The 17491-nt window shown below is 47.2% G+C and overlaps 1 protein-coding gene across 10 annotated transcripts in view; it reads right to left on the reverse strand.

Moving 5' to 3' along the window:
• The window catches only part of SPTAN1 (spectrin alpha, non-erythrocytic 1), a 77821-nt gene extending 68373 nt beyond the window's left edge, over positions 1 to 9448 (reverse strand). For 3 of the 10 annotated variants that reach the window (XM_066366961.1, XM_066366957.1, XM_066366962.1), the window contains exons 1-2: positions 9279 to 9447; positions 6615 to 6665 (exon numbers count right to left, since the gene is read on the reverse strand). In XM_066366961.1, coding sequence (XP_066223058.1) covers positions 6615 to 6647 — 33 coding nt within the window. In that variant the 5' untranslated portion in view covers positions 6648 to 6665; positions 9279 to 9447. Of the gene's footprint in view, positions 1 to 6482; positions 6564 to 6614; positions 6666 to 9278 lie in introns of those variants that run through there. The other 7 variants (XM_066366960.1, XM_066366956.1, XM_066366964.1 and 4 more) reach the window with 5 other exon arrangements.
• Between the last annotated feature and the right edge of the window lie 8043 nt (positions 9449 to 17491).

Here is a 17491-nt window from a genome sequence, read left to right on the forward strand (position 1 = left end):
AGTACCCTGACTAGGAATTCATCCTGCAACCTTGTTATTTTGGGATGACACTCTGAGCTAACCAGTTATTTACTAATTCTTTTCACATCCCCAGTTACAGGAGAAAAGGTGGGTGAAAGATGTATTTATCATTAAAACACCTAAATTCATTTTCTATTTTTAAAAGACTTAGTCTTTGTAAATTAGTAAACAATTATGGTTAAGAATAATTTATAGCCTGACCAGGCGGTGGCACAGTGGATGGAGCATCGGACTGGGATGCTGAGGACCCAGGTTCGAGACCCCAAGGTCACCAGCTTGAGCGTGGGCTCATCTGGTTTGAACAAAGCTCACCAGCTTACTCAGTCTGCTGAAGGCCTGCGGTCAAAGCACATATGAGAAAGCAGTCAATGAACAACTAAGGTATCACAACGAAAAACTGATGATTGATGCTTCTCATCTCTCTCCGTTCCTGTCTGTCTGTCCCTGTCTATCCCTCTCTCTGACTCTCTCTGTTAAAAAAAAAAAAAAAAGCATAATAATTTATAAACTTCCCATGTCCTTATCCCTCAGGAAACAGTTAAGACGAAAAAAAGGCAAGAAATTGTGTCTAATTCGCTTGCTTACAGACTGTTCTTGTAAAGAAACTTTCCAAGGGAGGTACATCTGAGAACAACTACACTGCACGTGAGCTCCTGCAAGGTGTCTTAAGTCTTTAACATCTACGGTGTTTCTCCGCACATCACAGGATTCACTGAATTTCTAAAGGCTTTTAGCTGCTATGGAAATTGCCATGAAATCACATCGGGGAGCAGCCCTTTACAATGAAAAATAGAATCCCTAACATAACACTGCACAGGCTCCACCTGAGCAAGTCCCCCTGCTTGGGTCCAGCTTGCCAACTTGGCCCTACCAATCCAGGGAGTCAGTCCAGCGAGGCCCTGCTGGAATTAACCAACCTAAAAGGCCCTCTTTGTCACCCCAGTGAAGTAGAATGAGTCAATTCTATACCAAGTGCTTTGGTCAGGCAATAATGGACTTTTCTTTCCTGCAGTAGATCAGCTGACGTCAGGAGGCGGGAGCTCTGCCAAGCCACACTGGCTGTGTCTGGGGAGCTGGGCATCTGAAAGTCATCAACTCTCTCCCACTGCTGCTGGCATCCCAGCTGTTCATCTGTGTGATTACAGGGGCCTTCGATTATAGATTAATAGGAGTTTCCCCTACCCTTAACCTGACAGGGCACTGTCTCTAGTTTACAAACTCCATTTCTGCTCCTAAAAGGGTATTTCCATAGGTTATATTAAACACAGGAAATATTTTCAGATCACCAACCAAAGGCACAGTACTATATAACCTCTCACCCCAAACTGTGAGAGCGAGTGGCATTCCTCGGGCTCTGCCTGCGCACCACGTCCCCTTAATGGCTGAGGCCGCAGGAACTCCACCCCTGCCCTGAAATATGTAGCTGACTGATAAGGCAGACTCCACAGAGAATGTTCCAGGCTGCTCCCAGACTTGATGGGATTAATGTCTCTGAAGAGCCAGAAGGAAAGACTCTGGGAAAAGTGCCATTAAAAAACAATCTCCAGCCCTGGCCGTTTGGCTCAGTGGTAGAGCGTCGGCCTGGCGTGCAGAAGTCCCGGGTTCGATTCCTGGCCAGGGCACACAGGAGAAGCGCCCATCTGCTTCTCCACCCCTCCCCCTCTCCTTCCTCTCTGTCTCTCTCTTCCCCTCCCGCAGCCAAGGCTCCATTGGAGCAAAAATGGCCCGGGCGCTGGGGATGGCTGGCTCCTTGGCCTCTGCCCCAGGCGCTAGAGTGGCTCTGGTCTCAACAGAGCGACGCCCCAGAGGGGCAGAGCATCGCCCCCTGGTAGGCAGAGCGTCGCCCCCTGGTGGGCATGCCGGGTGGATCCCGGTCAGGCGCATGCAGGAGTCTGTCTGACTGTCTCTCCCCGTTTCCAGCTTCAGAAAAATACCAAAAAAAAAAAAAAAAAAAAATTCTCCAAGGCCCTGGCCGGCTTGCTCAGGGGATAGAGCAGGGGTCAGGAACCTATGGCTCGCGAGCCAGATGTGGCTCTTTTGATGGCTGCATCTGGCTCGCAGACAAATCTTTAATAAAAAACAATAATGTTGGCCCTGGCTGGTTGGCTCAGCGGTAGAGCGTCGGCCTGGCGTGCGGGGGACCCGGGTTCGATTCCCGGCCAGGGCACATAGGAGAAGCGCCCATTTGCTTCTCCACCCCCCCCCCCTCCTTCCTCTCTGTCTCTCTCTTCCCCTCCCGCAGCCAAGGCTCCATTGGAGCAAAGACGCCCGGGCGCTGGGGATGGCTCCTTGGCCTCTGCCCCAGGCGCTAGAGTGGCTCTAGTTGCGGCAGAGCATCTCCCCCTGGTGGGCAGAGCGTCGCCCCTGGTGGCCTGGTGGGCGTGCCGGGTGGATCCCGGTCAGGCGCATGCGGGAGTCTGTCTGACTGTCTCTCACCGTTTCCAGCTTCAGGAAAAAAAAAAAAAAAAAAAACAATAATGTTGCCTGACCTGTGGTGGTGCAGTGGATAACGCGCCAACCTGGAAATGCTGAGGTTGCCGGTTCGAAACCCTGGGCTTGCCTGGTCAAGGCACATATGGGAGTTGATGATTCCTGCTCCTCCCCCCTTCTCTCTCTCTCTCTCTCTCCCCTCTCTATAATGAATAAATAAAATCTTTAAAAAAAATAAAATAAAATAAAAAAAACAAACAAAAAACAATAATGTTAAAAATATAAAACATTCTCATTTATTATAATCCATTCATTTCCTACCGTTCATGTTCATGGTTGTGGGTGGCTGGAGCCAATCACAGCTGTCCTCTGGGACAACACCAAATTTTTATTGGATAATGTGTAACGTACACAGGTCGTTGTATGGCTCTCATGGAATTACATTTTAAAATATGTGGTGTTCATGGCTCTCTCAGCCAAAAAGGTTCCTGATCCCTGGGATAGGGCATCTGCCTAGAGAATGGACATCACAGGTTTGATTTCCAGTCAGGGCACACAGGAAAAGTGACCATCTGCTTCTCTTTCCTTCCCTTTTCCCCTTTTCTCTCTCTTCCCCTCCCACAGCCAGTGGCTCGATTAGTTTAAACGTGGCCATGAGCTCTGGGGATAACTCGGTTGGTCCAAGCGTCAGCCTCAGGTGCTAAAAATAGCTAGGTTGATTCAAGCGTTAGCCCTAGACAGGGGTTGCCAAGTAGATCCTGGTTGGAGCACATGCGGGAGTCTGTCTCACTATATTCCCTCCTCTCATCTAAAATAAAAAAAGAAAAAAATCTCCAAGGCCTTGGCTGGGCAGCTCAGTTGGTTAGAGTACTGGCCTAATACACCAAGGTTGTGGGTTTGATGCCAGGTCAGGGCACATACAAAAATCTACCAAGGAAGGCATAAAAAATCAGAACAAATCGATGTTTCTCTCTTAAAAAAAAAAATCAGCCTGACCAGGCGGTGATGCAGTGGATAGAGCATCGGACTCGGATGCAGAGGACCCCGGTTCAAGACCCCCAAGGTCATCAGCTTGAGCGCGGGCTCATTTGGTTTGAGCAAAGCTCACCAGCTTGGACCCAAGGTTACTGGCTTGAGCAAGGGGTTACTTGGTCTGCTGTAGCCCCACGGTCAAGGCACATATGAGAAAGCAATCAATGAACAACTAAGGTGTCGCAACAAAAAAACTAATGATTGATGCTTCTCATCTCTCTCAGTTCCTGTCTGTCCCTATCTATCCCTCTCTCTCTCGCTCTGTCTCTGTAAAAACAAACAAACAAAAAAACACACAATCTCCACTCATAGCAGCTTATCTATCTATTCCACTGACTGCCTAAAAACCTGCACAGAAGCTGACTTTCTACCACTGCAGTCAACTGACTGCTTATCTCAAAGTAGCCATTCAGCTCTGATTTGGCCAGTCCATGTACACGATGAACAAGGGAGTGGAAATAAAGTGCTGACTGTATTCTCTGTATGTTTAAGAACTAGCTCCCCATTTACGATAACTGGAGAAAAAGGTCATTTTTTTTTTAAACAGAGAGAGGGATAGATAGGGACAGACAGACAGGAACGGAGAGAGATAAGAAGTATCAATCATCAGTTTTTCGTTGCAACACCTTAATTGTTCATTGATTGCTTTCTTACATATGCCTTGACTGGAGGGTCTTCAGCAGACCGTGTAACCCCTTGCTCGAGCCAGTGACCTTAGGGTCTCGAACCTGGGTCCTCCACATGCTCTATCCACTGCGCCACCGCCCGGTCAGGCGAAAAAGGTCATATTTTTGCAAACATCGTTGGGCATGGCTGCAGATACAGGCTAAGTTATACATGCTGCAATGCAGCAGTCAAAATGCTGGCTGTATCCTTCAGCAAGTCATGCGCCCTGATCTCAGGGGATAACACAGGAATTACAACCATGTCCTCTATTGAAATTAATAAAGAGAACCTGTCAACCTTCTCACAATACTGCTAAGATATCTGAGAAGAAAAAGAAGGGTCTAACGATTTGAATCTGGGCCAGAAAGTTCTGGTTTAATCCAAAGATATAACATGCCTAAGAATGACTCTTCATATCAAAACAAATTTATATACATTGTCAACTGAACATGGAGACCTAATAAAGAGACTAGCCATTAATATCTTTGTCTTCTTGACAAATGCCAAGAGACAGTTGTTTGAGGCAGTACTTGGCACTTACAGAATTTTAAACACCTTAACCTAATCTACAGAAACTACATGCCCCACTATGCCAGGAGACAGAGCTGTCTTTGGTGGGGAGAGAAAGTGGGTGGGACAGACACTGTAGTAAGCAACAGAAAAAACTGCAGATACAAGCATTTTCAAACCAAAGGCCAAATGCGTTGGCCTCTGCAAACTTGGCACCTACAGTGGGTGGTTTAGAGCACCCTCACCCTGATCTGGGAGAGGAGGAGAACTTCGCTGTCAGTTTCTCTAGGGAACCCCAGAAGTGCTTAAAACTGTCGTGAGGAAGAAAGGAGTCCCTTTAAAACAAAGCCTTGGGGCTGCCACCATTTTGACCGGCTGAAAGTGCTGGATGTAAGAGGCCTTGGGAATACTACATAATAAAATTTGATTGCAGGCAGGACACATACACGGTTTTGCAAGGAAAGGAATTTAAGGAACTAACAGGATGAGATTGTTTGGCTCCATGGAAAGAATTCATGAACATCACCCTAAGCAAAAGGTCACAGAAATCATTCATCAGCTTTGTTTTTGCTGCTTAGTCAGGAGCCCAAAGGTGCAGAACCGACAAGGGTCTTTTCCAAGGGCTTCTAAAGAAAGCTAGCTTATTACCACCTTTTATATTTCCAAAGCCAGAGAACTTTACATCCATGGATGTGGAAGGGTTCCCCCAGAACAAACCACCAAAAAATGGGTTAGCACTCATAACAGTTTTATACCAATTGAGTCTCAGATCAAATGAATTAACTCAAAAAGCCAGCTCAGCTGCAGATTTTAGTGGCAGATCTGCTGATAAACAGAGGTAAACATTCCATAAATTAAGAGTTCTAACTATGAAAAAAAAATCTTTGTTTAAACCACATTCCAATGCAGAATGTGAGTTTGCATGTCAGCCTCCAAATTGATGAATTCCGTTCAACTCATTAACCAGATTCTGCAGAGGTGAGCAGGGACTTAGCTTTAAGGCGGCGACAGGCTCATACTGCATTGCCTCAGAACCCAGACACGCAGTGAGGTTGTGAAAACTTCCTTCTGCATGCCCCTCAAATAGCACCCTGTTACTTACCTGTTAACCTGTAAATTTTAGATGAGAGGTGTTTAAGCGTAAAACATTGTTACTGAGATTCAGAACAGGAGAATGCTGTGATTGACCCATTTTTATAAACCCCATTTAAATAATCAACCAGTCTGATTTATACAACAGTTTGCCTTGCATTTATTACCCAGAATCACTAGACAATTTGCAAAGCTTGTATTTCTCCTTATGGGATTATCAAGACATTAATTTTAACCATTTCTCTTTTTGAAAAAGGTCCCATGTAGCGAACACTCAAAAACTGTACATAAACACAACAGATATCTATCGAGCTTTTTTTTTTTTTAAATAGAAAATGCAAGCTCCATTTTGTCACAAGGATTGTGGCAGAAAAAAAAAATAAGTCAACAGGAACAGGAAACAACCCAAGTTTACAATATTTGTCAAATTTAAAAATACTACTTTTACTACATTTTCAGATATCTAAGATAATCTGTTTAGTCCCTTGGTTTTTAAGAACCAAGTAACCATCCATTAAAAACAACAACAAAAATAAACAGCAAACACTACATGCAAACACCAGAAGGATGATAAGAAATAATATATTCATGCCTTAAAGAGAGGAAGGTAAAGAAAAAAACAAAAAAAACAGAGGCGGCTTTGGAAATTTCAGAATAAATTCACTAAGACTTCTGTTCATATAACACCAAAACCCCCCAACCAAACAAACAAAACAACCCCTAAAAGAAACCTGAACAGAAATCATGCAGGCAGAGTTGTCCCCTCTCTCTGGATCATTCCACCTCTTTGACACAAAAGTGTCTTCACTGCAAACCAGGCAAAACCGAAAAGGCAATGCATTTCCTGCATGCTAGTCAAATACCTGGACTCTGCGCTTACGAAACGATGACAACATGACGGAGGAATGTGGCGTCTAAAAGGGTGGGGGAAGAGCAAGATAACAAGCTTCTGAGGGCAAACGGAACAAAATCATTTCAAAACAGACCCTTCAAAATATATGAATACAGTTACAAAATCAAATTTTAGATCGTTTCCCAGTGCCTTCTAAATCCCACCAGGGAGTTAACATGCGAAAGAGAACCAGGGTTATCTGGTCTTAGGAGTCCCTATCTCTCTAAATGTGCTACTTTGGCCAAGTCATACCTCCTTTTGGGCCTCAGTTTCCTCGCTTGTCAAGTAAAGTAATACTGAGTATACTTTTTAACACTAAAAGCCCTGATGAATTGAGATTCCTAAGACTAGATGATTCCTAAATCCCCTTCCATTTAGTAATAAGATAGCATTATTTCACAAAATCATCAGAAACAAGAAATAGGACTTGGGCCTGGTTTAGGAGTCCACTTCTATTAAATACCATTTCCTGTTTAAAACAGGGACAGGAGAAATAATGCAAAAAAGATGGAAGGGCGGTCCAAGAGCAGCTGCTCCAGTCCACTGGCCCCAGTGATCAGTGTGATCAGCTATAGCAGTTCCTCCTGCATTCCTGGAGTCAGCATTTGCTACCACGGCAACAAATTGAATTCTTTTCCCTACTCTGACCACAGCTGATGGACCACAGCTGATAAGCTGCAGGAGACGGAGCTGCATAACTAGCAGGCCTGGAATAGCCCACAGAAGACTGATTAACACCAGGCCAGCTTCATGCCCACTGTCTAGTGTTGCAGGTTTGGCAATGACTATTCCTGACATCCACTTCTCAGGATCGGCAGCAGGGCCTTCCCTTTGGGATGAAGGCAGGTAAGGAAAAGGAGAGAAAATTCTAACCCAGGGAACCACCTAAACCTGTTCATCAGATTGCTTGACGAGCTTGTATTAGAGCCAGTGGCAGATCAGATTTCTCCAGTTATTAGATTACCACAAAACACACTGCCATAGACCAAAAGCATATCAGAGAATGCTACTGAGCTGATGGTTACCGCTAAGAACTGCTTCACACCTGTCCAGTACAGAGCAAATCCTCCTGCCCGGTCTCGCCTCTCCATCCAGGTCCCTCGATAACAGCTAACACACTTTGAATAATTATTGGCCCAGTTACCAAAAAGGGCTTATTGTTAATTTCCTGCACAGAGGCCCTCACTGCAGCACATTTTTCTCCTGCAGCACATTTTTTAAACTTTGACTTCATTTTGACCTTTCAAAATCTAAGACATCAGCGGCAACAAAACCTAAAATGACTGGTTTGTGGAGTTGGAACCTTGGCTCAATGGCTTTATACAGCTGAGTGTGCCTACTGCTCTTCTTAAGATTTTGTTTCCTGGCTGCAAGACACCCCCACCCTTCCATCTTTGATACATTCTGTTTTAGTTCAGTTCAATCCGTTAGTAAAGTCCAATTGCTATGACGACGCATTTTCTCAACACATTATGAAAATACTTCACATGGTCTCTCTTCTATTCTTCCCTAACAGCCATGATGGTATAAGTTTTTCTAAAATACCATGATGAAGACAGAACAAAGGGCCTACAGATTTCAGGATCTATTACATAAAAAGGACGTGGTAAGGTGTTGCAGCGATTCAAGCATCACCTCAAATCAGTTTTCTGATCTAGTCAAGCTTTTAATTTAAAATTCTAGCCTTAACCTTAACAAGCCTTTATTAACATACATTTTACCCTAGTACATCAGAGAGACTTTTAAAAGCAATTTTCTTTGGAAAACATCTAATCAAATTCAAGGACGGCTTTCAAACAAAAGGCTGTTCTATCATTCATTCAGCACCGGAATGGATATAGGAATTTTTGACAAATAATACACTGCCCTGACTCGAAATTCCCGGTCTCGGGGGAAAAAAACAAAACAAAACTAAGCTATTAAAGTTATTTGATTTGGGTCTCACACAAAACAAGAGCCGCAGCTATTTGTTATTTACAAGCAAAATCACAACTCGGTAGAAAAGAAATATTTATTATGAGCGGAAAAAAGGAGATGGCCAGCCTCGAACCTTTTGCGTCTAGAAAGAAGGCCAAGAATCGCCAAACGGGATGAAATGAACATCAAAGAGCCCTTCACCTTATAAACTCTCGGCTCTTTCTCCTTCAAGGGCTGAGCCGGCACTGCCTGTCGGGATTTGGGGGAAGGAGCTGCAGAGGTCGCTCCCCGCCGAGGAAGGGGCTGGGGACGGTGGGGGAAGCGCTTTGCAGCAAGGGGAATGGTGACCGACCACCCTGACCGAGGAGCCCCCGCCCCACCTGCCGCCACCGGATGAGGCAGGGCGGGGCCGCAGCCAGGCTGGGGCGGGGGGCGGGGAGGGACCCGGCGGCCTCGCCACCCCCTCCACCCAGTCAATGACATTCCAGCCGCCAGCGCCCAGCCTCGGCCCGGCTGCTTCTCCGCAGCCCACGCGCCACGAGCCGGTCGCGACCGGCTCCCGCGGCTCCCCGCCCGACGGAGGGAGCAGCAAGGCCCGCCCGGCTCACCTGTCCGCGCGCTGGCCCCGCCCCTCCCCCGGGGCTCCCTGGCTCCCCGCCCAGGGGTCGGCTGTCCTACGGCCCCGCTTCCGCCCGCGCTCCCCCGCTCCCCGTCTCACCGGCTCCTGCGGGTGAAGGAGCGGGTGCGTGGGCCTGGGGGCTGCTGAGGGAACCGACACTATCCTCCGTGGCCTCCGCTCCTCGCCGTTCGCTCCGCAGCGGGTAGTGGCGGCGACGCGCGCGCCCCGCCTCTTTTATAGGCGGCCACGCGCGTTCCGGCAGCGGGCGGGCGCGAGCGCAAGGAAAGCGCCCCGACCCGGCGCGAGGGGCGGGGGCGAGCTCCAGCTAGCAGAGGGGGCGGAGCTTCCGCCGGCTCGCCTCCCGACCGCCGGACGGAAAGGGCCGAGCGCTCCCGGAAGGAGTCGAAACCGTGGTGCGGAGGAAAGTCGACTGCAGGAGCGCTGCCGAGGACCGGGCACGGGTGCGCGCGCCAGTGTGGGGAGTCGATGGTGCAGAGGAGTCGCGGCCTCCTCCTGGGCAGGCCGAGATGCTCCGACCGCCCCGCCCTCCCCGCAGCTCAGATCCTCCAATCCTGCCCCACCCCGCCCTGCAGAGACTCTTCTGCACCCCACCCCGCCCCCCTTCCAGCCCTGGGAACCTTTCCAGGACTGCAGCGAAGGGCGCGGCAGGGGCCATCGCTGCGGTCTAGCTGGGGATGCTGCGCGCCCCGACCGGAAAAACTCCCAGTCCCAAAGGATGAGATCACCGTGTGCTTCTCTTCCTCCTGCCCACTTTCCCTAAGAGACGTCTGGGACCGGGGGCGCAAGTCAGCCTGCGCTGGGGGTGGGGGTAATTTGAGGTCAGAAACCGAGAATAATTTGGGGGCTCCGGGTTTGAGGAGGTGGTAAGAAAAGGCCAAATCCGATCATAAAAAAATAAAATTAACAACTCTGGAATTGAAGTCTGTCATTCTGGCATTTGGAGAGTTAATAATTCCTTCTATTGTTACAGCAGAAGCTTCCTCACGGGTCACCAGTAGAATTAGGATGCATTAGTCCTATTTTCTAAACAAGACATTAAGGTTCTTCCTGCCACAATTAATTGAACTTTTTCCTCATGTACCAGGCACTATGCTAAGCATTTCATGTACTACCTTTCTTTTTTTAAAATTTTGTAGTAATGTTGAGGTAGGTATTATTTCCCCGTTTTGTAAATGAGCACACTGACGAGGTAGCTAGGTATCTTGCTTGCCATCAGGCAGCTAGCAAGAGGAAAAGCTGATTTGAATCAGTCAGAAACTTCTCTTAAATAGTATGTGGTAGGCCCTGGCCTGCTGGCTCAGCGGTAGAGCCTCGGCCTGGCGTGCAGGAGTCCCGGGTTCGATTCCCAGCCAGGGCACACAGAAGAAGCGCCCATTTGCTTCTCCACCCCTCCCTCTCTCTTTCCTCTCTGTCTCTCTCTTCTCTCTCTTCCCCTCCCGCAGCTAAGGCTCCATTGGAGCAAAGTTGACCAGGGAGCTGAGGATGGCTCCATGGCCTCTGCCTCAGGTGCTAGAATGGCTCTGGTTGAGACAGAGCAACACCCCAGATGGGCAGAACATCACCCCTGGTGGGCATGCCAGGTAGATCCCGGTCGGGCACATGCGGGAGTCTGTCTGACTGCCTCCCCATTTCCAACTTCAGAAAAATACAAAAAAAATAAAAATTAAAAAGAAAAATACAAAAAATAGTATACGGTAATGGATGCTGGGTGCCCAGAAAAGAGAGGAGGATTTCTGGAATTTCTGTTCTTTATACTCTTGGCAGTTAGAGGGCCTGGCTCTAAACTCTAGCCAGAGCCCTGCGTTAAGATGCACTTTCCCCACCCCTACAGGGGTGACAGCTGGGCCACAAGCCATTGGGAGTAACACCTGGATCATTCCTGAGCTGCAGGGCAGACCAGGAGCCCTGCAGCTCAGGAAGGCCTCAGCCAAGCAGCCTTCCTCTTTAAATAAATCCAAGGCACTGGGCACAGCACCAGAACTTGGGCCCAGGCCCTGCTCTGAACTTCCTGGTCCTCTGCAGTCTGGCTTCTTCCCCTGTGCCTGGGATCTGCAATCTGGTTCCTAAACCGCCCTAGCTGTAGCCATGATAGTAAGAAAGAATTCCATTCCCATACTCTATCGGAGTGGAGAGAAAAAAGGAGTGGCCACACTCCAGAAGCAGCCTTTACAGAACCTGGAGGAAAAACATAGGAGCTAGGAGGCATTTCCTGCCATCTTCTACGTAGAAGAAACAGGGCTGGGTAACTCCTCCCTGGGTGTGCATTTCTGGGAACAGCTGATGGCGTCTACAAGCCTCTTCTCCAGCGGGTAGCAGGAAAAAAAAATGCAGTTCTGGGTGCAAAATGGCTAACACAACATCCAAGACCTGCTCCAGCAAAAGAACGGGTCTCAAGGCTGTGGGCAGGCGATATAACAGGGAGGGTTTTCCTTTTAAATCATTCTGGCCTCATAGTGAAATGGAGGTTTTGCTGTTTTTGCCAGATGCAAAACAGATCTGGCCTTAGAGTTTCTGTATTGATACAGAAACGAACATCTTGTTCATTGATCCTTTGATCTGAGACCTGGGTAAAAACAGTATCTCAGCCCTCTCTACCTCCCACTCACTCACCTACACCATTTAGCATTTGGCACCAGAGATGAGACATTTAAAAAAAACCTTTCTTGGCCAAGTAGCTTGGCTGGTTAAAGCATCATCCCAACACACCAAGGTTGCAGGTTCAAACCCCAGTCAGGGCACATGCAAGAATCAGCCCATGAATGCAAGGATAAGTGGAAAAACAAATTGATGTTTTACTCTCAAAAAAAAAAAAAAGAAGAAAAAAAACCTTTCTTCACATGTTCTGTGTTCACCTCTCAATTTTTTTTTAAGATTTATTTTTTTTTATTTTAGAGAGGAGAGAAGGGGAGGAGGAGCAGAAAGCATCAACTCCCAAATGTGCCTTAACCAGGAAAGGCTAGGATTTAGAACTGGTGACCTCAGCATTCCAGATTGACGCTTTACCCCACAATGCCACCAGAGGTCAGGCCACCTCCCACGAATTTCACCTTTTACCATATGTCTCACACTGCTTGTGGGGAGGGGGAAATGACAAAGCAGGTAATGGCACTCTTGGTTGTCTGACAGGCCTTCAGGAAAAAACCACCACCACTGAACAGTAGTAGTTCCTGTAACCAGTCAACTCCACGTTCTCAGCACATTGTTCCCGGCCTCCTGAAAAGCAGTGGTTAGGGCTGAATTCTAAGCTCCTTTTTCTATTCCAGCTGCTCTCTGAAGGTTTGACAAATGCCCTAAATTTAGGCTTCTTATCTCTGTTGTAATCCTAATACCTTTTCAAGTTGTTCAAAAGGTCAACCATTGGGAAATAACACCAAATGTAATGATGTTTTCACATGTCCTAGCTATGGAAAGTTATTTGCCCACTCTCCCTGAGTCAAGTCTCTCTCTCTCTCTCTCTCTCTCTCTCTCTCTCTCTCTCTCTCTCACACACACACACACACACACACACACACAGCAAAGTGAACAAGCAAGCACCAGCACTCCCACCATTTCATTTTCCCAAGGGAGTCCTGCTGGCAAGTGGACGGCACTTTTTCCCACGTGACTGTCCAGGCTGGCAAGGACCAGCACAGAACTTCAAAACAGTGACTGGACAATCTTGAAGACATTATGCTAAGTGAAATAAACCAGATACAAAGGAACAAATGTTGTAGATTCCACTTACATGAGGTCCCTAGGGTAGTCAAACCCATAGAGCAGGGGCTGCTGACAGCTGGGGGAGGGGCACTGGGGAGTGAAGTGTTCAGTAGGGATGGAATTTCAGTTTGGGAAGATGAAAAAGCTCTGGAGAGCCTGACCAGGCAGTCACACAGTGGATAGTGTCGAACTGGGACGCAGAGGAACCAGGTTTGAAACTCCAAGGTTGCCAGTTTGAGCACAGGCTCATCTGGTTTGGGCAGGGCTCACCAGCTTGGACCCAAGGTCACTGGCTTGAGCAAGGGGTCACTCGCTGAGCTGTAGCCCTGTCATCAAGGCACATATGAAAAAGCAATCAACGAACAACTAAGGAGCTGCAACAAAGAATTGATGCTTCTCATCTCTCTCCCTTCCTATCTGTCTGTCCCTATCTGTCTCTCTCTGTCTCTGTCACCAAAAAAGAAAAAACTCTGGAGGATGGTGGTAATGGTTTCACAACAATGTGAGTGTACTTAATGCCATGCCTTGGAAATGGTTAAAATAGTCAATTTTGGGTTATGTATATTTTAAAATTAAAACAACAACACAGTGAGTGACTGCTTCTGAAATCAGGGACCACACTAAAGAGGCCTGCCAGCTGTTGGGAACATGGCCTTGAGAAGGCCTTGCTTAAAAGGACTGCAGGTGGCCCTGGCCGGTTGACTCAGTGGTAGAACGTTGGCCTGGCGTGCGGAAGTCCCGGGTTCGATTCCCGGCCAGGGCACACAGGAGAGGCGCCCATCTGCTTCTCCACCCCTCCCCCTCTCCTTCCTCTCTGTCTCTCTCTTCCCCTCCCGCAGCCAAGGCTCCATTGGAGCAAAGATGGCCCGGGCGCTGGGGATGGCTCCTTGGCCTCTGCCTCAGGCGCTAGAGTGGCTCTGGTTGTGACAGGGCGACGCCCCGGATGGGCAGAGCATCGCCCCCTGGTGGGCGTGCTGGGTGGATCCTGGTCGGGTGCATGTGGGAGTCTGTCTGACTGCCTCCCCGTTTCCAGCTTCAGAAAAAAAAAAAAAAAAAGACTGCAGGTGACAGCACAGAGTCCCCCTCCCCTGTGCTGATTTCACGTGTCCTTTGTTGGGACTACCTGCCAGGCACCCAAAGTATCTGTCCCTCCTGTTCATCCTAAGCACACAGATGGAATTGGTTTCACAAGCCATGTCAGTTTTCAAAAAAATGTTAGAAGCTCTTCATTGCCTAGAGTCCTCCAAATTAAACAGATTCTGGAGCATCCACACACTTGTTCCGACTTCCCTTCCAGAGCCATTCCTCATGCTTCTCTACAGATCTGAGCTTAGCCACTTCCAAGACAGGTTTTTTATTTTTCCAACTTCATGCTTTTGCCTCCAATCACAATGTCCTTCTTTCCTGATACCCCTCCCGCCCTTATTTCTGCCTGACAAATCTTACCCATCTTAAGTAGAAACTTTCTAGAAGAGCGATTCGGCAAATGGATCAGAATATAAAATTTGCATGCCGTTTGACACAATGTTACAGCTAGGCATTTACCCTAAGGAGGCAGGACAAGATAAATATTTAAGAATATTAACTGTGCCTGACCAAGTGGTGGCGCAGTAGATAGAGTGTCGGACTGGGATGCTGAGGTCCCAGGTTCAAGACCCCGAGGTCGCCAGCTTGAGCGTGGGCTCATCTGGTTTGAGCAAAGCTCACCAGCTTGAGCGCGGGCTCATCTGGTTTGAGCAAAGCTCACCAGCTTGGACCCAAGGTCGCTGGCTTGAGCAAGGGGTTACTCGGTCTGCTGAAGGCCCATGGTCAAGGTACATATGAGAAAGCAATCAATGAGCAACTACAGTGCCACAACAAAAAACTGATCATTGATGCTTCTCATCTCTCTCTGTTCCTGTCTGTCTGTCCCTATCTGACTCTCTCTGTCTCTGTAAAAAAAAAAAGAAAAGGATATTAATTGTAAAAAATAAGAAGCAACTAGTCACCAGGTGAAAAATGATTCATAAATTCAAGACTATATTCGTGATATAATTCATACTGATTGACTTGAAACTGAGATACTATTGAATGATAGCAGCACACAGAACAACACGAGAACTGACTCTAGTTAAGAACTGTATTTGTGCCTGACCAGGTGGTGGTACAGTGGATAAAGTGTCAGCCTGGGATGCTGAGGACCCAGGTTCAGAACCCCAAGGTTGCAGGCTTGAGTATCGGATCATAGACATGATCCTATGTTTGCTGGCTTGAAGCCCAAGGTCGCTGATTTGAGTCTGAGGTCACTGGCTTGAGTAAGGGGTTACTGGCTCAGCTGGAGCCGCCTGGTCAAGGCAAATATAAGAACGCAATCAATGAACAACTAAGGTACGCAACGACGAATCAATGCTTCTCATCTCTCTCCATTCCTGTCTGTCCCTGTCTGTATCTCTCTCGCTAAAAAAAAAGAAAGAACTATTTATATATTTGTATATCTGTATTCACAGAGATGTTCACATGAGTATCTACAATAAAATTATTTTCAGGCTTTTTCACTTTTAAATTTTTTGATTTTTAAGTATCTGGATCAAATACTCTCTTCAAGATACTTTCTCGACTACCCTAACCTCCAAGTAAAGCATTTCAAAAAGTGGCCCAGGCCGCATAGCTGGGTTGGTTAGAGTATCGTTCCAGTGCACAGAGGTTGTGGTTTTGATCCGTGGTCAGGGCACATGCATGGACAGATCCGTGTTTCTGTCTCTCTCTCTCTCGCTCTCCCTTCCTCTCTAAGAATCAATCCATAAATTAAAAGAAAAAACAAAACCCAAAAAGTATATTCCCAGAAATAATAGGCCCAAGAGAAGCTTTGAAGTAGGAGTTTCATGTTCAATTCGGGAAACACTGCAAACTCTTGGAGGTTAAAAATTCAAAGCAACAGAGTTAAGGCACCAAAAATCCTTGTCAGATAAGTCCTTTTTTTTTTTTTTTTTTTTTTTGTATTTTTCCAAAGTTGGAAATGGGGAGGCAGTCAGACAGACTCCCGCATGCGCCTGACCAGGATCCACCTGGTATGCCCACAAGGGGGCAATACTCGGCCCATCTGGGGTGTTGCTCTGTTGCAACCAGAGCCATTCTAGCGCCTGAGACAGAGGCCATGGAGCCATCCTCAGCGCCCGGGCCAACTTTTTGCTCCAATGGAGCCTCGGCTGCAGGAGGGGAAGAGAGAGACAGAGAGGAAGGAGAGGGGGAGGGGTGGAGAAGCAGATGGGCGCCTCTCCTATGTGCCCTGGCCGGGAATTGAACCCAGGACTCCTGCACGCCAGACCGACGCTTTACCACTGAGCCAACCGACCAGGGCCGATAAGTCCTTTTTAAACTGACATAGAATTGACACTTTTTATTATGGAAGATTTCAAAGATAAAGCTAGTAAACAGAACAGTACAATGAACCTCCACATGCCCATCACCACCTTCAACAATTCTTACTTGGACTCCTTCACTCGCTGACTTTGAACAAAGTGCCTAGTTCCCAAACTTCTTTCACTACTGAACGTTTTTTAGAATCCTGCAGAAATACTTTCCAGGAAAAGCTGTCCTACCTAAGTAAAATACATCTATCTTCTGAGCTCCCATAAGTTTCGGCTCAAACCATCAGGTGCTCCAAGTTCATAACTCATACTCTCCATTGAATTAAAATTCCACTCTCCAAGTCATCTGTATCACTTTAAGTAGGAAGCATCTTGTAAAACCTGTTTGAAGTCAACTCTCCACTCCTGCTGCCACAGGCTGATGACAGCTTCAAGGTAACCTTCACTGTAGGCTCCAGACCTTGATTTTGTCACCTCATTAGACTGTAAGCATGGTTTTTTGTTTGTTTTGATGGTTGTGGGGAGGATTATCTTATAATTTTTATTTTATTTTTTTTGGTGACAGAGATAGACAGAGTCAGAGAGAGGGACAGATAAGGACAGACAGGAAGGAGAGAGATGAGAAGCATCAATTCTTCGTTGCAGTTCCTTAGTTGTTCCTTGATTGCTTTCTCATATGTGCCTTGACCGTGGGGCTACAGCAGAGTGAGTGACCCCTTGCTCGAGCCAGCGACCTTGGGCTCAAGCTGGTGAGCCTTGCTCAAACCAGATGATTCCATGTTCATGCTGGCGGCCTCAGGGTCTCAAACCTGGGTCCTCCGCATCCCAGTCTGACGATTAACCCACCGCGCCACTGCCTGGTCAGGCTTATAATTTTGAAATGATTTTAAATTTACAGAACAGTTACAGGAACAATAGAATGAAATCTCATATACCCTACACCCAGATTCTCCAGTTTAACATTTGACCACATTTGCTTTATTATTCTATGTATTACATATTTATGTACATGCACGCATGCGTGCGTGCACACACACACGTATACTCACTTCCACCCCCAGAACCACTTGAGAATAAGTTGCAGATATTGTCCCTTTGTACTTCATGTGTATTTCTGAAGTACAAAGACATTCACTTTTTTTTTGAGAGAGAAAGAGACGTCAATTTGTTGTTCCGCTTATGCATTCGCTAGTTGATTCTTATATGTGCCCTGACTGGGGATTGAACTGGCAACCTTGGCTATCGGGA

This window comes from Saccopteryx leptura, chromosome 2 (genome assembly GCF_036850995.1).
Source record: "Saccopteryx leptura isolate mSacLep1 chromosome 2, mSacLep1_pri_phased_curated, whole genome shotgun sequence".
Classification (NCBI taxonomy): domain Eukaryota; kingdom Metazoa; phylum Chordata; class Mammalia; order Chiroptera; family Emballonuridae; genus Saccopteryx; species Saccopteryx leptura.